We start from the raw sequence: 25,918 nt of genomic DNA, 5'->3' as shown, positions 1-25,918 counted from the left end.
ACCTTCTCTGGCCCATCGCTGATGCTCTGAGTATAAGAATGTGACCCTTTTATTTGCCATTCACGGCAGTAAAAACCCAAGTTTTGGAACTCTATTTTCTAGTCTAACAGCTCTGAAGCATGGTGGTACTTTGTCTGCCTATTGCCCCACTATGGTTCCTGTTCAGTCCAACCTCTCCAGTTCTTCCAGAACTACCTGCTCTATTTATTTTTTAATTCCTTTCCCCAGATTAGTGCTCTTGTTTTACTCACCATTTGTTCCATGTGCCACCCAATGCATTTGCTTTTTTGATTACAGGTGTTCTCTGAGCAGAAAACTGCCTTTGGCTCTAACAACCACAACAAAATTAGATAAGACATTTGATACCTTCCAGGCTGTTTAGAATGAGCTGCTGTGTTTTGTTAACATTAGACCTAAACTCTCTCCTGGTTTAGCCTGGAGAATGGAATTACTGGGGGAATTACTGCTTGCATGCTGCTGTAGCTCTCTAAGTTTAGTGGGTGATTGAGCTGCCTAATTTAAATGGCTTTTCTTCATGGTAGTGCCAGGAAAAAGCAGCATGAAGTTACAGAGTGTCTTGGCAACAGTGCAGAGCTGCTCAGAACTGTGCCTGCTGCTTAATGTGGCAATGGCACGGCAGCATCTTCAGCTCCTGCAAAATGACACGTTTGATTTTCAGCCACAATGCATTGTGCTTCAGTGCAGTCAGTGTAATAGCCAGACCAGTTTTATGGTCTTTGGCAAATCATTCGTGCTTTCCGCGTTGAAATAAAGGGATTTGATGCCTTTAAGACTCTGCAGGAGGTTGCTGCTAGTCTCTGTTAAGCTTCTTCTACAGGCTGCTTCTCCCACATATTCATTTTCACTGTCTTTTAACAACCCTCTGTGGAGGGATTCCCCACACCTCCTCGTTCCTGTCCCTCTGGCAGACCTATGAGCATCTCCAAGATGGTCAAATACTTCTGATCCTCATCCTGACCTGAACTGTCATCTGATAACCCAAGTGTTTTCTGTATTCACACAGGTCTGTTCAGACTACCTTGTCTCTGATGGAGATCTCTTCTCCTGGGCTGTGTTAAGGACCCAGTTTCTCTTATGTTAACATATTAGCATCAGTTTCTGCTCTTAAGCTGGGATTTGTGCATTGTACGGTGTCCACAGGAGGTACTGTACTTCAGGAATGAGGAGAAGCAAATCTATGAGCAGCAATGTTATATAGGTTCCTTTTTCTGGATTGCCAAAGGAATGTGGCTCGTTTTCTTTTCTTTAATCAAGGAAATGGGCAATCTCCACTTTTCTGGTGTGAGGTAGACCCCGGTTACAGAATAGGCTCTCTTAGCTACATGAATAGCACTAGTGCAGCTGGTGTTGGGAGAAGATCTGTTTAGAGAAGATGGACTTTGAGTGCCCTGTTTTGAGGCTGCCACTCACTGCACGGCCTCTTGGTGACTGCATGCTGGTGAGATTTAAATTGTTGGATCTGTCCACAGAGCTGCGCCCTGGCATCACAGCTCTGGGGAAGAGAGTGGGGTGCCAACGTGATGCACTTTGCAATCCTGAGACCCCAGTGACTGACTTCCCTCTCTTGGGTTAGGTTTCAAAGATTCGTAGCTGTGTTGCAGTGGACATAAAAGGATGAATGTGTCTGCATGGTATAAACATGACTCCTTCGCCTTGGTGCTTGCTAGGAGCCGTGTGAGCATCGCTTGTTGGCTGGCTCACCGCTGCGTGCTCCGCTGACCAGGGTGGCTGCGGCAGGGAATGCGGAGCAGCTGCTTCTAATGCCAAGTTACCCTTTGTGTTAGACAGTGTCTTATATCCTCAAATCTCAGCATGGTCTGGAAATGCTTTGTGCTTTCAGTCGCACAGCAGTGCAGGAGGACAATTTTTTTCCCCTCTAGTTTTATCAAGGAGGCAACTAGTCTCTGAAGCCCAGAGTCTTTGGATTGGCCAGGGCAAAACACAGGAAAAGGGCAGAAGTAGAAGAAGCCTTTCCCTCATCCTTCCTTTGTGGTCAATATGGAATCATTTGCGTGGTTTTAGTAGCCGCTTGTAGACATATGCTTCATCAAGTGTTCTATTCATTTGGTTTGTGCTCCTGATCTCCTTAACATGATGTGGCACTGAATGCTGTGGTTCAGGTCTGTGCCATGTGAAGAAAAGTTCCCTTTCCCCTGTGTTAAATTTGTTTGATGTAATATTGTGATGTAATTATTGATAGTATAATTATCGATGAAATGTTGTGATGTAATGATTGATGTAATATATTGTGATGCAATATCACAAATTGCATCCTTTGCTTGGAGACTGTGGATAAATATCACTTAGAGGTCCCTTCCTTGCGTGGGCAGTAGCTGTCAGCAGAGTCAGTGATGCAGGTGATCTGGTGTTGCATAGAGTTAACAAAAGGAACTTGAGAAGCTGCTTTAATTAAATCTGTTAACAACAGCTTACATGTCTGTAGCATCAGAGCATTGGAAATGGTTATGTAGAGCACTGTGTCATTACAGTCTTGACTGTCCCATGTGGAAGGACTATACTTGAGTTTGTGGCAGGGAAACCAAGGCTCAGAGGTGGTTACTTGTGAGGCACAGAGACCTTTTGGAAAAAAACAGGATGGAGGCCATAAGTCGTCTTTCAAAACCTTTTGCTTGGTCCCTGGTATGATGCACCCAATTGGTGTAAATTGAGTTGTTTAAATGTTGTCACAGCTTACAGGACTGAGCAGAAATGTTGAGATAACCACTGCTTACCCTCAGGTCTTCTGTACTGACAAAGTTTGTCGTTTATCTGTCTGCAGGTCCTGGTGTCTGTATTCAGTTCATCTGTCCACCCCTCTGGACAAATATACCTGATCTATAGCTTTCACCTGACACATAAGGAAGCATCAGGGTTCTTGCAGTGGCTGAATGAAATAAGAGATCCCTGCCAGACCGGGATCTGAAATCCCCAAATCTGTAATATGAGATCCTGGCTGCAAATAAACTGGCAATACACAGGGATCTCCAAAGAGTTTGCCCTAGATCTAAATCATTAATCTGTCCCCTGAACATATGGATCTGACAGATGCGTTCTCCAAATGAATTAATCTCAAAGCATTCCAGAAATGTTCTCTACAAGTACCTTTTTTAAATGGGAACTTTTCAAGTGCAACCGCTTGACCTCCTACAGCCACTTTTCTTTCCAGTAATTCTGCGATTGCCTGAGCTGCTGCGTAGCCATGTAATCATTGACTGTGATCATCAGAGGTTCAAGGTATTTGAAGGCACTGTTGCCTTCCAGAATATCTTGCAATCCAGTTGCTTCCTATTTCGTTAATCCGGCTTAGAGCTCATAATCATTTCTTGTTGGAAGCGTTTTGGATTTTCGTTTCCATGCTCTTCTGTTGTATTTTCAGTACATGAGATGTCATACTAGAATAGTGTATATATTAAAAAATACGTATGCATTGCAATTTACTCTTAAAGGAAAATCCCCAGGCTTCTTAAGTGGTGGGTTTTCAAATCTGGAAAGACAGTCTGTGTCATCTAGTGCATGAGGAGTTACTTTACAGGGGCAGAATTGCATGTGCCTTTTCCAAAGGGATATATGGATATACAGATTAGTCTAACTTGTCTAAGTGCTGGTCTAACTAGTGTCCCTGCCTTCAGTAAATGAGTTGCCGTTGTATCGTAAACGCTGGTCCCAGCTTTTCCACCCCAGTACAGAAAAGATATACATACATGTGCTTGTACAAGCTTCTCCAATTCTCATCCATGGCACAGGCATTCTCCTCTGCATCTCCCTGTGCAATATGTGATTTAGGAGAGAAACACATTCTTCTTCCGTTCCTTACAGTGTGGTGCTGGTCCTGTGGATAGTGGCAGAGGGGCTCAGCCCTACACACTTTTCATAGAATCATAGACTGCGTTGTGTTGGAAGACACCTTTACAGGTCATCCAGTCCAATCCTTCTGCAGGGGCAGGGACATCTTTAACTGGATCAGGTTGCTCAGAGCCCCATCCAGCCTGACCTTGAATGTTTCCAGGGATGGGGCATCTACCATGTCTCTGGGCAGCCTGTGCCAGTGTTTCACCACCCTCATTGTACAAAATTCCTTCCTTGTATCCAGCCTAAATCTACCTCACCTTAGTTTGAAACCATTACCCCTTATCCTGTCACAGCAATCCTCGCTAAAAAGTCTGTCCCCATCTTTCCTGTAGGCTGCCTTTAAGTACTAGTAAGTTGCTATAAGGTCTCCCTGGAGCCTTCTCTTCTCCGGGCTGGACAATCTCAACTCTCTCAACCTGTCCTCGCAAGAGAGTTGCTCCAGCCCTTGGATCATCTTCATGGGCTCCTCAGGACTCGCTCCAACAGATCCATGTCCTCCTTGTGCTGAGGATCAGGGCTTGAATTGTCTCAGGTGTGCTCTGTCTGGGGCAGGACAGCAGAGAGCACCGTGAGGTTAGGCAGACAAGAGCCTGAGAAGCTTAGACTGGAAATGAGGAGTAAAACTAATTGAGGAAAAGTGCATCCTTCCTACCAAGCACCCTGATGCGGAGGTGATGCCTGTATGAAGCAGACTTATGGATAATTAAAGGCTCAGGCTCTGATAAAAGGGGCAAAGACTTCTCTGACATCTAGAGTCTAAAACACAACTGCGTGTATTGAAGTGTTACTGGGGAAGAGACATCTAGGACTGGGTTGGAAGAGTTTTTGACTGTGTGGAAAGTCGTAATGTTGTGAATTGAAACTCCACAACTAATATGTGTTGTGTGGGCCACTGGCAACAGCTGAATTAAATCCTCTCAGATAAATTACTGCAAATTGAGGAACTAATTTCAGGTTCTCATTTAGATTTATATTGTGACAAACTCTACTAGCACCCAGTGTAATGAGCTGTAAGATAATGTCAGACTTGTATAAATTAATAAATGTAAAAATAAGTTTGTTTAATTATGTGACCAGCTTATAAGGAAGAATGTGTTAATTATGGCGTGGCCTGTGGGGTTGGTTATTTAAGAAATGAGAATGTTCTAACGTTAAGGGCTTTAATTTGTGTGTTATGAGCTTTTAAAATTCTGGTAAGTGACGATCTGTGAACAAATATTCAATAACTTGGAGTCAGATTTACAGGGTTACACATTCTTGGCAGGTTTTTTGGTGGGGAGGGAATCTGTCTGTCCAAATTACAGTGTGAGTTAGTGGCAACTGCAGGACTGTTTGCCACTAAACATGTGGTCAGAGCAAAAATCTTGTCCTTTTCCTTTGATTATGGGGTGAAATTATGCATGCAGGTGGTGAGCACAGCACATTCACTGTGCTGTGGTACTTTTACCCCCTGCTTTAGCTGCAGGGTGTTTGTCTGCATCCAGAGCGAGCTATTTCACAGGGGACCAAAACAGAACTTGGTAGCTCCTTTTAATTGTTTTCTGCCAGAGGGCTCAACAAATCTGCTAGGTTCTGCTTCCTGGGGAGTGGCTATTGGTTTCTGGATAAGGTGATGTTTGTACTTCTATTAGAGTCTAAGGTGGTTTCCAAATTGTGACAGTATTGCACTTGGTGTTCATTTTATTTAAAGCCTAATGTTCTCCATGGCAACTGACCAAAATCTGTCCAAGTAGTTGTCTTTTGGTTCAGCCTCAAGGAAACCTGGTTCTATTTAGTGATAAATTTGTCCTTCATGTGGACTTTTGGGTTGTGGGCAAGGTGAGGACCCTATATAATGGCAAGATGGCTCTGCATCAGCCTGGGAGCTGGGTCGCCAGGTTGTTGCGGTGGGATCAGGCTTTCAGCAGAGAAAGGAGCAAGAGGGCAATTGCTGTGACTTCGAATTTTGAATGAGCCTGTCAATCCCCTGCTCGGAGCAAGCTTGCCTCAGTCAACTGCCAGTCCTAAGAATGGAAAAGTAGCCTTGAATACAGATGTTGCTTTGACATTTTGCAGGTAGATCAATATCCCAGCTGACTGTAGGGCTTCTCTTGTGAAGATCTGACCCTTGTTCAATATGTTTAACTTTCCCTTTTCAGTTGCTTGAAAATCCATCTCTGTCTATGGTGTCATGTTGTCAATCATCTCATTTATACTCCTTACACCTGAAAATTTCTCATTGGACTAATGCAAACTCTGGAATAATGTGAGAATTTTCTTTCAGTTATGTAGGTGACTGTGAGATTCACATGGACATATCGAAATTTAACCTTGGAGTGAAAGGTGTGCAGGTGCGTGCAGTGCTCACATCTCTTCAAGGCTGTGTGTGGCAGGAGGTGGCATGTCCCAGTGGGGAGGTCATGACATTTAACAAACCAGCAGGCTTGGAATGGGCTTTATCACCTTGTGTTTTGGCTGGGGAAATGATGCCTTCCATGGAAAGCACGTAAATACCACTTTTAAACTTCTTGGTTCACTCTTAAATCCGGTGCTCGTCATCTGCCACTAGAGTTCAGAGGAGCTCATGTCAGTCGAGAACTTCAAAACAAGCAGTTCTGCCAGGGTATCCATAAACTGGTATAGATTAGACCAACAACCTGTTTTTACAATGTTGAAAGCCCCTAGGCAGATTGCTCCATTGTATGGCAGTCAGGATTGCAGAGACACTTAGAAGGACTTGCCTGATATCAATAGCAATGAATTGGGGGGGGAGGAGGTGGTTGTTGTTAAACACTAAATAAAATTACTTTGAGTAGGATTTTTAAAATTATCTCCATCACTGAAAAGCTCACAGTTTTGAGCTTTCATCAACTTCATCCTGAGACTCAGTTTTCCTTGGTCTGTTCTTTTTGCAGCTGTACGGGACGTTGCGGGTGATCCTGGAACCTCTTCTATCCGAAGCGCCTTTTGTTGGAGCAGTGACTTTGTTTTTTATGCAGAGACCGGTGAGTCAGGAGTGAACTGCACTCTGCAACCTTCTTGCTCTTTGTCTGTCTTCATGCATGGATAGATCATCAGTGACTGACGCAAAATGTCCATTGCTGGTAACCCAAACTGCATCACTGGGAATGCCTGACAGTGCAGGTGTTGGAATAGCAAATTCCTGATTGTTCAGTGCTTCTCTTGAGCTCCAAGAAGACAGGATTGAATTTGCCCTATTCTTTTGTAGCAGTGCCTAAGAGGTTACTTACTTCACTCCAAGAACGAGAGGACTTTCCAATGGTGACAACACAGGTCTTTGCTGCAAGGTTCCTGGCAGGTGGATTTTAAATCTTCCCATTCCTAGGTTTCGGATGACCATCTTGGAGACCAGTCATGGTTGTGCTTTGAAAACTTGCCTGGTTAAGGTCTCATACCTTGTGGTTGAATTGTGGTGTAATAAAATATGAGATACCTTCTAGTCTTATAAGAAACAGTTATAGCACACCGCTTAGCTTGCTTGTGGGTTATGCTCTGCTTGGGTTCATGGAAGTCATACTTTTTTTTTGTCTTGGTTGAGGTGGTTTAGATATAGTAGCATTACTTTAGCACATGAAAAAAATATTTGTTTATTGTTTGAATCAAAATAAAGACTCCTGAAGTCAGGTGGTGTTTGTTAATCCCCCTACCTCAGGGATTAGGCCACCACCTAAGTGAAGGGGTGAGGAAACAACTTCAAAGTCTAGGTAGAGCTGTCAGATTTACTATACGTGACCCCAGAGCACCTGCCATGGCCATTGCTAGGAGCTGAATGCTGCCTTTCCCCGTGCTTGCAGGGTTAAGTCCCAGTGATGCCCTCATTTCAGGTATGGCAGGTAAAATAAATAAGGGAATTGATACCAGGTGTTGGTTTTAATGTACTGATGCAGTTACTTACTCATGCAAATTTTGCTTTCTGTAAACAACTGACTTTGTTTTAAAAACATTTGTTTCCACTTTAAATTCTACATTTGTTCTGAAATAAATTTTAATGGTCCTGTATCATTTTTCTCCCTTATCTTTTGTAGCACTTGGAAATCAACTGGGCAGGCATGAGCAACCTTCTGGATGTTCCAGGGATTAAGTGAGTGTTTGCTTTGCTTCACTTTATTCTTTAAAAAGCATTTGGAAGTTGGGATGGCATTCTTCAGTAATCATCAAAGCTATTCTCCAGAGCATTGTGTAAAAGGTGTTGTGCTGATGCTCATCCCATCGTATCTGGCTGTGGAGTTTGCAAAACCCGAGGAGGGTGCTTTTTATGTTTTGCCAAAATTGCTTCAATCACTTAATTGCATTTGGGATTTAGGATGGAAATAGACCATTGTAGTTTTGGTGATTTACTACAACCTCAAAACCAAACCCTTCTGTTTCCCATGTGCCAGTTGCTTGCTAAGGCCGATCAGGTAGATCTAGGTGACTGTCTGTGCTTATGTTTACCTTAAAGTTAAAAAAGTTAAGCTGTTGCAGAGTTGCAGTCCCTCTGGCAAACTGAAACACAATCCGTGATAAAGGAATCCACACTATATCTACAAGGAGAAATGTTCTCTTTCTGTGTAATCTGCTCACCTTTTAGGTTCTTCGGAAAGCGTAGCTCTTTCCCAAGGCCTCTTGGACTGATCTTGTACATAAAACTTGCACAGCAAGGATGAAAACCTTAGCAGTTTTCAGTACTATAAGTTCCAAACTGTTTCTCCAGATTGGAGATTTGCTTTTTCCTTGGTTTTCAGTAAGGAGAAAATCTGTTATGCAAGAAAAAAATATATTTGGTTACTCAGCCATTGCCTTTCTCCTTTCAAATGCAAATGCAGATACCTCTGCTCCACTCTCTTCCCCTGCTGTTCGAGGTTTGCAGTGTTGTAGGAAGTGGCTGGCTACTTTAGGTGCCAGTTTAAGCATTAAAGGGCTTCTGAAGACCTTTGATGTTGAGTAAGAGGAAGCGCTAGTGTTTTTCTTAATTTGAAGGCATAGTGGCCTTCTGCCCTGAAGTTTGCCCTGAGAGCTCCAGTTTTTATCAGAGGAATTAATCTGTTCTTTTCTAAGACAGCTTTCCTTAATACTTGCAAGGGGGAAGGTACGTAGGTGTTCCAACCTACAGCCTCTCATATAATTAAGTGCAAATTTGGTGTCCTCAATTTTCACTCCCTGATTCTCTCACAAGGATTTGAAGGGAGAAACCCTTGCTAGTTCATCAGCATCACACATGAAAGCCAGGAGCAAAACATGCTTGGCCATGAATAGACTGAAGTACAGGTTGAACAAGAGCTCTCCCTTCGAAATGAATAGGGCTTACTTAAGAGAGTAAAAGAAACTGGATGTAGTTGTCTATCCTCACGTACAAGCTGTGGTCAGTTGGGTGTACCCTGAGACCTGAGAGGAGGGACAGTTCGGTGACCTTCCCCTGGGTTTTTTTTGACAGGAAACCCAACAGCCTGACCCCAAGGGCTTTTACTCTCCTGGTTTCACATTTGGAGAGTAGGAGAGGACTTTCCTTCTGTGTTAATCCAGCCCCATCTGTGAACTGTGACAACTTTGCCACACGGTCCTACTCTGATAAACTGGAGAACCTGCCTTATGAGCTCTAGGTTCATCAAAAGGATAAAAGTCTTTCAGATATTTGGTGCTTTGGGGTTTTCCTCTCAATACTGTCCTTTGCTCATGCCGAGCTGTTGTAGTATGTTGAAATCCTGTCATTCGTTACCTCCTTACTTACGAGAAATAGGTCAAATTAGCTGTCCCCACCAAACAAAGAGAGCAATTCTAAAGGAAATATTTAAACTGAAAAGCTAAAAGTGTTTAATTTTTAATTAGACTTGAAAATTGCCTGAACTCCAAGACAGGCAGTACCCTCTCTTCAGCCAGCGTGTGCCAAAAGTCCAGTTCTTCCGAACAAGATTTTCCTTCGTAGTGCAAAATATACCAAGATACAGAATCTCATATTTTGCTTGGTCCTCTGTGAAAATAAAAAGCCAAACTAGTTTTGTTTTGAATGTGGCTGGCTTCTCTTTCCATTTCACAGGAAGGTCTCAGGATGTGTCCGAGAGAAGACAGTGGGGGCCACATTCTAAATCTAAAACCAAGCTGCCTCAAGGTCTTGCCCCCACCTTTTAAATGCTGAAAATCTGAAAATTCTTGATTCTCTCCTCATCTTGTCCATCTATGATATTAGCATTCCCAAGGAAGCCCAGAAGGCACATGAGTTTCTATGACTTGTTTGGGTGTGTGACAATCTCATCCTATGGCTTAAGCTCCCATTCATCATTTACAACCTGCTAGAGCCAAGTTCACATCCAGCTCTAGCAACCCTAGACTAGAACATCCCTGTACATGAGCAGTCACTTGTACCATGTGTGCTACAAGGCAATGGTGATTATGTGCAGAATGATGGGGAATAGGATTGAAAGGAATCTTGAGAGGCTGTCCCATGTTCATATTCTCCTCTGCAACAGCTCAACAGGATGCTTATTATTGACAGGAGGCAGCCTAACCTTCCACAGTGATCCACATCCATCCTTGGTGGTCGGTTCTGGTGCTGAACTGGCCTCTCCATTTCCTTTCAGTCTAAGCTAAATGTCACAGGCATGAATTTCTTCTGCCCGTGTGCAGTTGTACGTAGGAGCTCTTTCATAGAATCATACCATCATTTAGATTGGAAAAGACCTTTAAGATTGAGTCCAACCCTCAAGCTAACATTAAGACCTTATTGCTCTCTACAACTACCTGAAAGGAGGTTGTAGAGAGGAGGATGCTGGCCTCTTCTCTCAATTGACAGGGGACAGGACAAGAGGGAATGGCCTCAAGCTACGCCAGGGGAGGTTCAGGCTGGACATTAGGAAAAAATTCTTCACAGAAAGGGTCATTGGGCACTGGAACAGGCTGCCCATGGAGGTGGTTGAGTCACCTTCCCTGGAGGTGTTTAAGGCACGGGTGGACGACGTGCTAAGGGGCATGGTTTAGTGTTTGACAGGAATGGTTGAACTCGATGATCTGGTGGGTCTCTTCCAACCTGGTTATTCTATGATTCTATGATTAGTCCACCACTAGACCATGTCCCTCTGCACACCTTTTAAATACCTCCAGGGATGGTGGCTCAGCAACTTCCCTGGGAAGCCTGTTCCAATGCATGGTAGCTCTTCAGGGGAAAAAAGTAGTCAGTATAACTCATTTTGCAGTGCCCATTTCTTTTGCTCTGCCTCATTTATTCATCCTAATGGATATTGTGATTGATTGTAGAGATTTAGGTTGTTTTGTTTTCTCCCACCTGCAGTGTAATGTCAGACTCGATAATTCAAGACTTCATTGCTGCACGGCTGGTTCTACCAAGCAGGATCACAGTGCCTCTGAAAAAGAACATGAACATTGCCCACTTGAGGTTCCCTATCCCACATGTGAGTGTTTTTTCGGTGAGGGTGTTAATCTATCTGAGTGTGCATCTGCCACAGTGTGGATGCTTGCAAGATTAGTGTCATAGATTCCTCCATCAGCTATTTCAACCTGGGTTGTAGGATTTTTGTAGTAATAGTTCAGAAATATAGAAGCTGATACTGGATAGTTCATGATTTAGGGGGAGCAGGGAGCCCTACACATTGTACGTGGCATAGGAAGTCTGTTTAGACACAGAGCTCATTTATATATTCAAACCTTTAGTCTCATTTGAGAATACCACAGATATTCAATTAGAGAGCAATGGGTGTCATGCTACTTCATATTTTTACTGGTTTTGTGAAGGGGTGTAAATAGGGAGCTCAGAGGGTGACGTCTCTTTGTTACAGAAAACAAATGCAGGAAAAAAGCCCAACAACAAACCCCCAAAATGCTTGACATCCACATCTTCAGTGTCCTTCATCCATCAGATAGCTAATACACTCATTGCTGAGGGCAAATATAAATAAATGACAAAAGGATCACAAACTTCCATCGCCAAATTGAAGCTGAATGGCCATTCTGCAATAAAACAAGAACCAGCCAGTTGGTGCTCAGTTCCCCCTTCAGTCAATGAGAATTGGTCTTTACACTTGATTTGACTGTGGCTGTAATCGTGTGTGCATATGTATGTTTATGATTGAAAAATAAATTGAAGAGTATTTCCTACACAGTTACCTAGATTGGACTGTGTATCTGTTTAAGGTTTTCTTTTCCCCTAGGTAAATGGTGGGAAAAGTGTTTTAATACAGCTGTCATTGGAAACATACTGCATCAAAATACATGTCTCTGCAACTCTGTCATGGTGACTAACCTTGCTGCCTGAAATAACTGGTTTTAAGAGGGAGCATATTGTAATTATCCAAAGATCACATTTTCATGACCAACCGTGTGTCTTATTTTATTCAGGGAGTAATAAGGGTTCATCTGCTAGAAGCTGAAAACCTTGTCCAGAAAGACAGTTTCCTTGGTGCAATCAGGGGGAAGTCTGACCCGTATGCTCTTCTTCGCGTTGGCACCGTGCAGTATCGAAGCAAGACAGTCTCCCGAGACCTTAATCCCATTTGGAACGAGATATTTGAGGTACTGAATCTTTTGATCTTTCCACCTGTAGGATGCACAACCATCTCTTAGCTGACTGCACTGGAGCATGTGGACTTCCTTGTCACTTGATTGAGACATTTCTGTCCCTTAAACAAGTTCAGATTTACATTGCAAACTTGAAATGACATTCAGGTTGACCTGATTTACATATGTGGGTTTTTGGAGGAGGCGCAAAGCACTGCTTTAAATGTCAATCGTTGCAGCAGTCTCTGCGGCTGTAGTTTGCTCTAGCATTGATTCTTCTCTGCTTATTAGGGATACCAGTTTGAGGGGTTTAGCTCGTAGGTCAAAAACAAGCAAACTGGTTTTGAAATATTTTTATTTGTTACTCAATTAGCCACAAAACAGTAGGGAATGTCCTTACGGTGTTATACAGCTGTGCACTGTCATGTTCTTATCCACAGCCTAAGCCTTTATGAACCTGTGTGAGTGGTTTCTGTTTTTAATCAGTACCTCTTTTTCCTCCAGTTTGTTGTTCATGAAGTCCCTGGTCAGGACTTAGAAGTGGACTTGTATGATGAAGATCCAGATAAAGATGACTTTATGGGCAGGTAAATTAGCATGACCCTTGCTTGGGGTCCAGTGCCTCTGCTATGGATACCCAGATTATGCATACCAGAAATTTAATACTGAAGGACAAGGGGTAATGTTTTTAAGCTGAAAGAGGGTCAGTTTAATCTTAGGAAGAATTTTTTTTCCTGTTGTGATGGTGAGGCTCTGGCCTAGGTTGCCCAGGGAAGTGGTGGCTGCCCCATCCTGGAGCTGTTCAAGAGCAGGTTGGATGAGGCTTTGAGCAGCCTGATCCAGTGGGAGGTGTCCCTGCCCATGGCAGGGTGGTTGGAACTGGATGATCTTTAAGGTCCCTTCCAACCAGAACCATTCTATAATTCTATTCCCTTTTGTCCAGTTATTGATACCAAGTTATTAGTTCCTAGTGTAACTAACTTTGAACAAGGTAGAGAATGGTCCCAGACTCCTGCAGGGAATCCTAGGAAGCCATTAGAAATTATAGTTATTACATGACTTGAGATTTACTTAAAATTTATTTTAGTGTTGGAAGCATTTCAAGGGGCAGACTTCAGAAGCGTAGGTGTGTTCCAGCACACATACACGCAAGTAGTGCAGAGAAGTTGTTACTTGGAACATATTTGAGCATGGGCTTATTTGGTGGTGGTTTCTTCACCCCCCAACAACAGTATGCTGTATGGCTAAATATGCACTGAAATATTTGGGGTTTTTGTCTTTCAGCTTGCTTATAAGCCTTGTGGATGTAATGAATGACAGGACTGTTGATGAGGTAAAGATCACAGCTATTCTCTAAATGTGTTTGGTGGTGTATACTTGCATGTGTTTATTTGTGCTCTCCCTCTGCTGCTACGTTGTGTCCTTGCACATTTGCACTGTGGCATTTTCACAAAAAGAAAATACCTTTGCTCAGAAAACTTAAAGTAGCCATTACAATAATTGTCTCAATCAAGCTGGCAACCTCAGACAGCCCTGAGGTTACACCGAGCCGGCAGGAGAGTATTTTGTGTTGATATCTCGTGTCCTGTATGTACCAAATGTTTTGCACAAGGCTATGGATAAAGTTCAGTGTGTGCCGAACGGTCTTGTGCTGCTGCTGGCTGGGAATATCTGTGTGCTTCGCATGTATATGGGCATCTTATTTTGGGTTTTTCTGGCTTGTTTCTAAGTAGATGGACATACTACAACCTAGGTGTGAAAAACGCAAGCGAAGGTGCTCAAAGTACAGTTTGTATTGTCTGTTGTACATAAGTTTCACAGACCACAACATATGTATAAAAATTATTCTGCCTCACAGTTCTTAAGTTACTCTTTGTCTCCATTTAGTGGTTTCCCTTAAGTAAGACAACAAGCGGACACTTGCATTTAAAACTGGAGTGGCTTTCTCTAGTGAATGACCAAGAAAAGCTACATGAGGTGAGTGTATTTGCTTAAAGGATTCAGATACTCTGATCCCTGTTCAGTGATCAACAGAAGAGCGTGTAAAATCAGGAACCCCAGGCAAACTCATGGTAGTTTTTGTCTGACAAAGTTTTGATGTGATTCCTCCCTGGCCTTCCCGAAGAGGGGAGGACATTTGCTTGCTGCAGGTCCCTTGGTAATTCAGGAGTAACTCAAATCTAGCAGCTCTTTTTGCTTGAATTAGCAAAGCTTTGTTTGACTCACTGCGAAGTGTCCTCCCACAATACCGTTCTTTGATATTATTTCCTTTCCCTCTTCATCTAGGGTGTGCGAGGGACCCCTGTCTGTAACCTGTGCTGGTCATAGACAAATATCCAGCACGGGTGCTTGGTAGGGCCCTGGTTCCAAACAGGGTCTTACTTGTCCAGCACAACTGCTTGAATAAAGCCCATCTACCAGCGATGCTGTCTCTTCAGAAACAAGCAAAAGCATTTGAGTTCCACTGAAGGGATAAAATTTGTTTCCAGGTTTTGTTCTGCTAACATTGAGTTACTGATGTTGATGTAGATGGTTGTGTGTGTTTTGTGTCTTGCTGCACTGGGCAGTCCAACCAGTTCTGCACTAGAAAGTCTGAAGAGCATTAACTTGAAAAGGTTTAAATGGCTTCTTACTGATCTATTTAAAGCTGTTACGCTGTATTGGCTTGTGCTCCTCTAAATTGCAAGTTCTGGGAGAAAGGTGAAGAGCTGCTTAGCTTTCACAAAATGTCCTTTGAATTTCTGTTGTGCTTTATATTGTCCTTGATGGGTGATCGTGCCTACCTTGTGTTCTGTTTTGTTTTATCTTTTCTGGCCTTCACAGGATAAGAAGGGTCTGTCTACTGCTATTCTGATAGTCTACTTGGACAGCGCCTTCAACCTTCCCGTAAGTACAAACCACACGCATGCAGCCTTCACTCCTAACCCTTTTTATAAAGCCTACAAATTAATTGTTTTGAAATACTCTTTTACTAATGCAGAAAAACCACTTTGAGTATTCAAATGGTGAATGTGGAGCGAAGAAGATCAAAAATAACAAGTACCTCAAGGTAAAATTTATATTCTTCTCCCATGCTTGCAAAACAGCTTCCTGGATTATGTGGTATCATAGCAACTGAAACTTGCTGTGGTTAAAAAGAAATAATCTCTCCACCATCAGAATGGAAGTGACCAGACTTTCAAAATAGTGATTGGAAGCCCACCCTCTCCCCAGTGACAGTCTAGGAGATCCAAGGGGGAAGGCAGCACAGAAATATTTGATGGAGTGTGCGTTTGTCTTTATTTTTACTTTATACTTCAGATAGAGAGCCTCCAGATGTAGGACCAAGTCCCGTTATCCTTTCTGGTGCTGCAGGGGTTCTTTCCGTGCTGAGCTGTTCCAGCTTGACCTCCCACATTGGGATTGGAGGAATACGCTCTTTTGTGATAACCCTCCTGTCCATTAGAGACCTGACCACCAGATTCCTTCCCCCTCTGTTTCAGGGGGATTCAGAAGCCACTCTGTCGTTCATACTGCCTTCTCTTCTCTTCTGTTTACTTTTTCCTCCAAGTATTGCTTTTTGCTACTGTGGTGTAAATGTTGGGTATGGGGAAGAATGTCTTTCTCCCTTTTCTTTCTTGAACAAGCTACACACAACCACAGCTCTGAGCAATGGATAAAGCTTCCCATTCTCTCTGAGTAGCTCCCCTCCTACATGTAATCTTTACAATTTAGATGAATTACACATCACATTCAATAATTCTTAATTCTGGACTTCATTGTATCCACTCTGTAGACAATCTTGTGCTGAGACCAGATCCTGTAGGCTTAGTGCAGAGAAGAGGTTCAGTATTAATTGCTTCTAGAAGGCAATTGTTACTTGATGCTGAAGAGTCACTTCTTGCTACTTTACAGCAAGTTCTGAGCCATGGAAACCAATTCTGAGAGTCTTGTTTCATTCAGGAATGATAAAAACCTCTCACCTATTGAAACCTGAATACATAAAACTTTGGCTTAAGTGTATATTCTTGATGGTAGAGGATAAGACTGTGCTGTGTTATGGCTGGAGCCTTTCCTGTGAACTGCACACTTCAGATGTCCAGCATCTGAAAACTAGTCAGCTTTCCAGCAGCTTATTTCAAGTAAAAGCAGTAGTTTGATATTGCTTCCTGTAAAATATAAATGTATCTTTCTTTTTTCCCTGCTTTCTTTTTTACCTTGTATTAAATCACAGAAGATGGAACGAGAACCTTCCTCCTTTGTCCTGCTCACAGTAGGAAACAAGACTCAGAAAAGCAAGGTGAGGCCGTTTGATTCTTCTGCTTTTCTTAAATGCTTTCTATTATATTTTATGGGTGACTGTATCCAAGTAGCCCCTAGGAAGGGTAGGACTAGTGAAGCTGTTGTGAGGAGCTGTCGTTATGGCTGTAGGAGAAGCACCGTGTCACTTGATTAGTAGGTGTCTGATCAGCCAGTGTACAGATGTGTGGGTTTGTCTTATGGCCATGAGGTCATGTTGGTCAAGATACTCTAGTTCTGTGACAGCTGAAGAGGAAAAAAAGACAGATCTCCAGTCTGGCTCATGCCTTCTCAGGGCAAGGTGTCATTTGCATTCCACTGGAGTTTGTTCCCTCATCAGTCTCCTGGCTCCTTTGCTTCACAGTTTTACTGAGGATTTTCTTGACCTCGACTCCTCCACTTCCAGTTCATTTTTTGTTATTTAATATTTACTTTTTCCCAATGAATACGAGCAGCAGCTGAGCTCTTCCCTCTCAGTAGCTGCTGTGTTTATTGTCCTCTAACTGGATGTGAATGAGGGCAGCTCTACGTTCTTTTGGACACGCAACAACTAGGAATGAAGCCTGTTGGCTGCACACGAGCATAAAAGACTGGCACCTGTTTTCCTTTGTTTCTTTAACCTGCTTCATCCAGAAATTTGTGTTGTGCTTATATTTTTACTTTGTTTGGCTTTCTCTTTTCCCCACCACAGCACCTGCCTCTCCCAATCTAGGTCAGACTTCCAGCTTCCCCTTGTTCCTTTCCCCTTGCTGCCAGCGCTCGTGGCCTGGTGGAAGCAGCAGGTTTACAGATCCATCCCAACCACAACCCCCGCGGGTGCTTCCCATGCTCTTTCATCCTTGAATTGGATGGCACTGAAGTTAAACCCTCCTACTCTTCCCAACCTACCCCTGTAGCTTTCCTACCCTTCCCTGCCAGCTCGCTGGAGCTTTGTGAGCTGATGCCTGCGGGCTGGAAGCAGCACTCTGGCTCTCCCTGGGTGGAGAGGTGGGAGGAAGGGAGCAGTGCCTTGCTGCAGGTGAGGCAGGCTGCTGGTCCAAGCAACACTAGTTGGGGCCAACTGCAGCTCACCAGACTAGTTCTTCAGCATTTCCACACCCCACATAACTTGTTTTGGTTTTGCCGGAGACTTTGCTTCTGCACGCTCCTGACCTGGAAAACTTGTGGGGTGTAGCATCACTGAATGAAACAGGAGGGTCACCGGGACCCTCCCTGGTGATCATTGTCATGGTCTTTTTTGCTGCTTACAGACTAAGCTAACGTGCCACAATCTTCTCGTTGCAGACCTGCAATTTCAGCAAAGATCCCACATGGGGCCAGGCTTTCACCTTCTTTGTCCATAATGCTCATTCCCAGTCACTCCATATTGAGGTGAGAGAAAAGCCTTTCCTTTGAAGACCAACGGCACATCCATAAGAAGAAACTTCTTTTATGGTGGATGTGATCTCAGTGCTGATTGTTTCTGTGTGCTTGTACCAGGGTCCTCCTACTTGAAAGGTGGAAGAAGCGCCTGTTGTTGCACAGGCAATTCTCTGTTAGGTGATGCTGATATCTACCTTTGCTCTAGGATCGTGTAACACATAATATCTTAGTTCAAAATATGGGACATTTCTGGCTGCAAAGGAGGTTTTATACAGGTCTTTGTGTAGCAAAGCTATGAATATTTTGCTGTCAGAAATCACAGCCGTCATATTTCTCAACCAGATTCCTATCTCTTCACCTTGGTATTTTGACTTGTTAAAAAATCCCGGATCTCACTACCGTACATGGCAGTCACAGCCAGTTCTGTGGCTGTTCATTCCACTACAGAGGTATATTTGTGTTGAGGTTGAATAGGCTAAACGATTACCTAAAAAGCTTGTAAAGGTTTAGACTAGTTGTAAGCCCAGATGCCTGGGACATTTTCCCCAGAGCAAATAAGGAAAATAAAGTAAATTCCAGGATATAGTGCTTCTGCTAAGTCAGTCGTTCTCTGTGTAGTTAGAGATAGGATTTTTATTCCAAACACAGTAGTTTGTTGCACTCCTGAAATATTGGTATCATACACTTGGAGGTAACCATACTTGATAGTATGTCCTGAAGTAAGTAAGGTCTCTGTCTAAAATACCTTCTTGCTTTCTAGTTGACAGTGGTATGGTTTCCAGTTTGCCATCTAATAAATACTTGCTTCTCCTCTTCAGATAAGAGACAAGGATCGCGATAGTGTCCTGGGAACTGCAGTGGTATGTCTGTCCCACGTACTTAAGGACCCAAACATGACCTTGGATCAAAGATTTCAGCTGGATCATTCCAGCTCAGACAGCTTCATTAAGATGAAACTTGTGTTGCGGGTAAGTTGTTCTTTGCCATATTCACTCAGCTTCCCCAGCAGAAGCATCCAATCTCCTACGAGGACAAGCTGAGAGAGTTGAGATTGTTTAGCCTAGAGAAGAGAAGGCTCCAGGGAGACCTTATAACAGACTTCCAGTACTTAAACAGAAACTACAGGAAAGCCAGGGAGGGGCACTATATCAGGGAGTGCAGGGATTGGATGAGAGGGAATGGTTTTAGGCTGAAAGAGGGGAGATTTGGATATCGGGAAGAAATATCTTGCTGTGAGGATGGTGAGGCACTGGCCCAGGTTGCTCAGAGATGTTGTGGATGCCCCATCCCTGGAGGTGTTCAAGGCCAGGTTGGATGGGGCTTTGAGCAACCTGATCAAGTGGGAATTGTCCCTGCCCATGTTGGGAGGGAGAACTGGATGATCTTTTAAGGTCCGTTCCAACCCAAACTACTCTATGATTCCAATCCCATAAGCCTCTTTCATCTCTGATGACAGATTCCTCCTGTTACAGTTTTGTGGTGAAATTTCATCCTAGGTGGCAATGCTGTGATTAACCCTAGCACATTTCTCTCCTTTGTGATTTTTAGACCTTCAACATTGAAGAACCTGATCCACAAAGAGTCAAGGCTTGTGTCAATGCCTCAAAGCAAGGTCCTGTGTATGTTATGGAGAAGGGTGGAAACCATCAGAAGTTTGTCTCCCCACCAAAACCAGAAGTCTCAAAAGCACCTTCTGTGAACAAAGACTCTGCAGCTCTTGAACCCCTGCTGAGAAAGGACAGCAGAGAGGACCTAGACACAGATGACAGTTCAGCAGCCCCTGCACCAAGTGAAACTGTTGCTGGCCTTAATGAAGAAGACCATGAGCAAAATCCAGAGCATCGCCTGTCATCAGCATTGCATACGAGAGCAGTGGTCGTGCCCTCACTGCCGGTTGTAGAGGAACTGAGGCTTGCGCCAAGTATTACTTCGCTGGGTTCTCTGCCTTCTTCTTGCTTTGAATTAAGTAGCAGCAACCTGGACCTTCACAAGTAGGTGTTCTTCCAGCTGAATTGTTCTTCTCTTGGGAAGGTTTAGGTTGTGTAGATCCCTGTTGCATACAGTTTAATTCAAGACTACTAAGTAATTTGGGGTCTTGGGTCTCAAATCACTTTACAGAGAATTGACCTAAGTATTCCAGTCAATGGCAAAGTAAATTACAGGGTCACTACCAGATTAGGTGTAAAGTGAAAGCATTTCCTCCTCTGGCTCCCTTAGAGGTGTGTTGGCATTATATTGTTTAAGAGCCACTCACACAGAATATCTTGAGTCCCATAACACTGGTGATTTTAGCAACAGTATATTGGAAGTATGAATATCCCACTTCTGTAAAATATAAGCTCCTGATAAGCGTGTCTGGCTACCTAAAGCTTTGGATGCTGTGTTTTATCCAACAAATTTGAGACTCATAATGCTGTGAGCAAAGGTTTTGTGGATAGGTGTGCTTATGTGTCTGTCCTTCCCACAGTGCTGAGTGTGGGGCTGCAGGCAGTCTGCTCTGCTGAGGAAGGCAGAGAGCCAGGGTCTGACTCTGGGGGCTTAGAGTGGAGCTAGAAGAATCCTTAGTGAACTGCAGTGGCGAACAGAGTCTGCCTCAATTGAGAGAGCATCAGAGTAGATATCAACTTAAATATCAAACCCAGCTGCAGCTGTTCAATCTAGTACTTCTGGGCTGGTAAATTCTCTAGCTCTAAACAGGGCTTTATTTAGTAACCATTTTAAAAGCATTTTTAAGCAGTGTTTTGGATTTGAAACCACTTTAACTGTGGAATGAGATATAAAAAAGGTCTCATTTTGGATATAGAGACATCTTTGAAGGAGCTGTGTAACATGCTGAGCTGGACTGTGCTGCTCCAGCTACAGCAGGCCAGGTAGCTGCTTTTCTGGCCATTTATGTGGGACTGAAAGCCAGTGCCTGTCACTAACAGGAGTGTTGTTTCAGTTGAGCCTCTGTGGTCCAGCTGCTTTCTAGAAAGCAAACATTAGGATGCAAGGAAGGGGAATAGTTCCCTGAAAATCAGTTTTAGTTGAAAATGCATCACCAACTTCTGAAGCTCATGCCCTGTTCTGTCCTGCTAGCGCTGTGCATGCGGTCTGTTAAATAGCTGGATTTAAAAGCTTTGACTGTGCAACTGTCTTACAGTGGGACTGAAATGCCTTTGGGAGAGATTCAGCTCACGGTGCGATATGCTTCCATACGGCAGAGCCTCGTTGTGCTGGTGAATGGCTGCAGGTAATGCTGACGGTTGCTGGTGTGTATCTGTAAAGGAAAGGGGAAGAGCTCTCTGAGCTTGTGTTGGACATTCAGCAAAGCTGAATGGGCGTAAGCTGCCCACCTAAGTTGCCTCAGTTTTGACTGACTTCAATCTGTGCAGCCTGGCTAAGCCCGAGCAGGTGGAAACCACCAACCAACTCTGGCCAGTGCCAGTAGCAGGTCTGCCAGAGTGGCCGGCAAGAAGTGCTCACTGCAGCAGAGATCCCTTAAATTCCATCCACTCAAACTTCTTCTGAACAGCCTTACAACTGATGTGTGTCTGGAGATGTCATGGTGGGCATCATAACAAGGATTGGCACCTATGGCTGAATTTATTAATTTAGGAAATCCAGAAAGTAGCCACACACTCGCTAGTGAAAATCTTGTTTAACTTCACATCGTTAAGGTTTTATTTGCTTGTATTCCAGCTCCCAAGATAAAAGCTTTTGGCCCATGAACCCAGTAGGGGTGGGTCTGGTTCCAAGAGAGTCAGTGGGAGAAGCTGCCTTGCTTGTCAACTCTGTATTTCTTTCAACAGAAACTTAGTACCCTCTTCCAATCGTGGAGTAGATCCATACGTTCGTATATACCTGCTTCCAGATAGAAGATGGACGAGCAGGAAGAAGACTTCTGTGAAGAAAAAAACTCTGAACCCCCAATATGATGAGAAGTAAGAAAACGTTAATTGTGATTGCTGCTGAAATAGATACGATCTCTGTATACTGAAAGGGCTCACGTAAGGTACACTCCTGTTGCACCCAGGGACTGTCTCATGTGAACATTGGCAAGTCTTATGGAAAAAATTACACTTTAACTGGGATTTGCAGCCCCTACTTAGGGCTGACCTTGCTCTGCATATGGTGCTGCCTGTCCTCTCATAGGAGGCCACATCTTCTTCACACCCCTTCCCCAGGTCCTAGCAGAAGCAGGCTACCTTGCTTCTTAGCACACAGACAGTCCCCTACCTGTGTTTGACTCCCTGTTATTGCAGAGGCCTTCTTCCCCTTTGGGTACCTCACAAAGCCAACTTCTGTTTGCCTGATGCTTGTTCTGACACATTTCCAGAAGCGAAAGGCTGAAATACAAAGTGTTCGTGTTGTCCTGAAGCTCATGGGATCATTTACACACAGAGTGGTGACCTATGAAGCTGGTGTGAAGTGGGATGCTGGGCAAGTCATCTCACAAAGTTAGCACACCTCCAAAGCATTTCACACAGTATTTATTCTATTCTTCATTTACAAGGCACTGCCCATAATTACATCAGATTTGCATTTATTGCTTATCTATCTTATTAATTAATGCTCTGCCTTACTGGCTTATTACAGTCCTCGCTTGCTATGTAAATTAGCTGCACCTGCCCTCTAGCGTCCAGGTTTTGGGTCAGAGGGTTTCTTGGGTTGGTCATCAGTGAGGTGGAGGTCATGATGTCCCTCACCAAAATTACCTTTGTCCCAGTTCCTTCAAAAATTCTGCTGAGGTCACATCAGTTGGGAAACCATCAGCTTGGGACCTTGCTGAGACGATGGTCTTGGCTTAGATAGGTCTCTTGATTAAAGGCCTTCCGTGGTCTTTTCATTTACCATACCCAAAGGAAGCTTAAATACTTTCTACAAATCATTAACAGGTGCTAACCTAACTTAGCGAGTTTGTAGCAGCATTATCTGATTCATATTTTCAATTGTTTTTACGTTTGTTTCCCTAATGTCATTTGGACGGGTGGCTGTTGTCACTGAGACCTGGTGGGAGCAGCGTAAAATGCTGTCATCTCTTTGCTGACAGTGCCATGTGTTTTGTGTAAAACCAAACACAGTAATGCTCAGACATAGAGCTCTTTTGAGAGGCGGCTTTAATCCTGTATTTAGAGGAAGGCACACTCATGTGAAAATAGGTCAATACTGGGTGATCCTGAGTGACTCAGTTTTCTCCTACATTAGATCCTTTCTGTATATGTCAGTATAGGTCAAAAATGGCGAAAAGACTTCAAAATATTTCATCTTGGCACTCAAAACACTAACGCTGTGCGTTTTGCTTCTGCCTGTTCTCGTGCACTCCACTGATTTAGTGCCAGCAGAGCTGTTGGGAACAGCACCTCTTCTTCCTCAGCCTCGGTATTGATGCGTCCTGTACATCCTCAATTAAGTGCAACAGGCTGCGCAATACGTGGCTCCAAAACACATTACCTGTTTTACAGCTCTGACTTGAGGAAAAGCTATTCAAGTGGGCAGAACTTTAATGACAGCATGGACAAAACTCACTTGGCACGGGGTGAGGAGTGCCAGAGGCATGAGTTGGGGCCATTAAGAATTTAATTGCCACAGGTTTCAACCTTTGTCTTCTCTTAATGTGGTACAAGACTGGTTTGTAAACTTGGGGGGTTGGCTCAGCTATTTCCTCTGAGTAATAAAGCTTGCATGGAAAACATGCTGACCTTCCATGAAGGGGGAAAACGATGGTAAATAGCATTTCGTCATGGATGCTTGTTTTCCCTTCTATCTGAACAACGTTGTTGTCTTCCATGAGGTCTGGAAGAGATTTCTTACAACGTGAATAGCATCTAACTCTAGAATTGCTTTTCCTGTGTCTTCTTTCTCTGTTCAAGCTCTGGCTGCTGACACTGTGTTCTGCCACTGTATTCTGGCCACCGATCCTTACCGGATTTTAATTTTTGCCTTAAGTCTCTCCTTTCAAAACTTTACTTTTAGGTTTGAATTTTTTGAATCTTTGGAAGATGTCAAGAAAAGGACACTGGACATCGCGGTGAAAAACAGCAAGCCGTTCATTTCACAGGAGAGGAAAGAGCTGGGAAAAGTAAGTTTAAAGAAGCTACTCTCCTGACTTAATAGAGCCGAACAGCCAGAGCGGTTTCTGTAGTCCGGAAACATGGTTCTGTTAACCAAGTCTCAGTAATAGTTCCAGCAATCTGGAATCAACCTTTTCTGCCAAGTTTTCACCTGACATCAGGCTGTATCCATGTGGAAGCTTGTGTGATCTTGTGATTCACGTCCCATGCTGCTTCATTTCAGAAGCATTTCACCTTCCCTGGAGGTGTTTAAGGCACGGGTGGACGAGGTGCTAAGGGGCATGGTTTAGTGTTTGATAGGAATGGTTGGACTCGATGATCCGGTGGGTCTCTTCCAACCTGGTTATTCTATGATTCTAAGGGCACTCCTGAAATAGTGTTTCCTGGGCCCCACTGTGGCTTGTTTGGGGAATAGCTTCAATAGTGCAGACGCAGAGCTCAGAAAGGCCTGTGATTAAACCCCAGATTTTGCTAATGCTGCTGTAAGCTTTATGTGAAGAGTAAACTGGAACCGCTTCTTCAGTGACAGATAAATTTCCAAGTAGTGCTGCTGGGAAACCGAGCTGCAGCCCTGGAACTTGACAGTAGGTCTGATTTGGGAGGAGCGTGAGCTTAGCTGATCGATTTTTACACCGAATAATACATAAATAAATCAAATTTGCTTTTTTAAAGGTGCGGATTGACTTGTCACAGGAGGATTTAATAAAAGGGTTTGCACAATGGTAAGTTTTCATCTCCATCCCTTCAAACTCTGCCTGTTGCTTTGCTGGGAGATTGTGTGATGCTGTTGAAGAGCTGTGTGTTTTGGTGAGCAAGACTATTTGACCTGCAAACACAGGACTAACTTGAACTAATCTGGTTGTTTTATCTAAGTTGTGTGTTAATCCAGTAGCTGGTGCAATACTTGCCCTGTGAAACAGTTTTAATAAGAGGCCTGCACATCAATTATAGTCTTCAGCATATTTTAAGTTACCATGAAAGCCACTGAGACACATGAGTAAAAGGATTATGTTTATTAAAGTAACCTTGCAACAAATTTTAACTTGGATAAAGATCTTAACTAAATTAATGCTCTGATCAGCAATTTATATATATATATATGATAAAACTTTAATTACAAAGCATTTATAGAAACTATTATAATAAAGCACCTGGAGTTTGGCTTGTATGTTCTTTCTGCAGATGTAAACTTTAAGTATTGGTCTGAGGCAAAGATTAAGAACCAAGGTGGCTTTTTTCCTTCTGCATCTGTAGTTAATAGCAGTTCTTCCTTCTTTCTCCTTCAATGGAGCCCAAGGAATGTGGTGTGGGTAGTCCAGGAGCTTGCCATCCACCCAGGCCAGCGGGGTAGGAAAACCAAGTTTCCATGGCCCAGCTTGCATCAGTCACTCATGTAAGGACAGAGCAATTATGGGAGCAGAAAAATTACGCACCCAAAGTTCCTGCTAAGAAGCTGAAGTTTGAGGCCATCTCTGAAGCCTCCTTTGCATGCTGCCTACAAAGCACAAGCAATAAAGCAGGCCCACTTCTCTCCATCGCACCAGTTAAAACTTTAAAGAAAGTCTTGAACTACTGTAATGATTGATTGTTTCTCTTGCAGGTATGAGCTGACAAGGAGCAGACGCAAGAAAAATTGATTTCTTCTCATGTACATAGGTTCCTGATTTTTCAGCTTTATATGAATGTACATATCTCTTTTGTAATGAATGTCTTTTGAACAGTCACTGCAAATTTGAAGCAGTCTTTGGCTCAGGACATGTAAATTTAATGATGCTACTCAGAGATTAGTTCTTACTGCAGTAGAACAAACAAACAAATGCACACATTGGGAATAATTTGTCCCTAAATAATAAGTCCTTTAATAAGTAGGA

General features: G+C 43.4%; 1 protein-coding gene across 2 annotated transcripts in view; it reads left to right on the top strand.

The window, feature by feature from the left end:
* The window catches only part of ESYT3 (extended synaptotagmin 3), a 34,577-nt gene extending 8,670 nt beyond the window's left edge, over positions 1-25,907 (top strand). For both annotated transcript variants that reach the window (XM_069861493.1, XM_069861494.1), the window contains exons 5-23: positions 6,134-6,200; positions 6,765-6,854; positions 7,896-7,951; positions 11,132-11,252; positions 12,196-12,369; positions 12,859-12,941; positions 13,639-13,687; positions 14,242-14,331; positions 15,178-15,240; positions 15,335-15,403; positions 16,568-16,633; positions 17,917-18,003; positions 18,813-18,962; positions 19,543-19,985; positions 21,137-21,226; positions 21,786-21,917; positions 23,950-24,055; positions 24,720-24,769; positions 25,648-25,907. In XM_069861493.1, coding sequence (XP_069717594.1) covers positions 6,134-6,200; positions 6,765-6,854; positions 7,896-7,951; positions 11,132-11,252; positions 12,196-12,369; positions 12,859-12,941; positions 13,639-13,687; positions 14,242-14,331; positions 15,178-15,240; positions 15,335-15,403; positions 16,568-16,633; positions 17,917-18,003; positions 18,813-18,962; positions 19,543-19,985; positions 21,137-21,226; positions 21,786-21,917; positions 23,950-24,055; positions 24,720-24,769; positions 25,648-25,684 — 2,023 coding nt within the window. In that variant the 3' untranslated portion in view covers positions 25,685-25,907. The remainder of the gene's footprint in view (positions 1-6,133; positions 6,201-6,764; positions 6,855-7,895; positions 7,952-11,131; positions 11,253-12,195; positions 12,370-12,858; positions 12,942-13,638; positions 13,688-14,241; positions 14,332-15,177; positions 15,241-15,334; positions 15,404-16,567; positions 16,634-17,916; positions 18,004-18,812; positions 18,963-19,542; positions 19,986-21,136; positions 21,227-21,785; positions 21,918-23,949; positions 24,056-24,719; positions 24,770-25,647) is intronic.
* Positions 25,908-25,918: the final 11 nt, after the last annotated feature.

Source organism: Phaenicophaeus curvirostris, chromosome 7 (assembly GCF_032191515.1).
Source record: "Phaenicophaeus curvirostris isolate KB17595 chromosome 7, BPBGC_Pcur_1.0, whole genome shotgun sequence".
Classification (NCBI taxonomy): Eukaryota; Metazoa; Chordata; class Aves; order Cuculiformes; family Cuculidae; genus Phaenicophaeus; species Phaenicophaeus curvirostris.
This window is presented reverse-complemented; position numbering and strand designations above follow the sequence as displayed.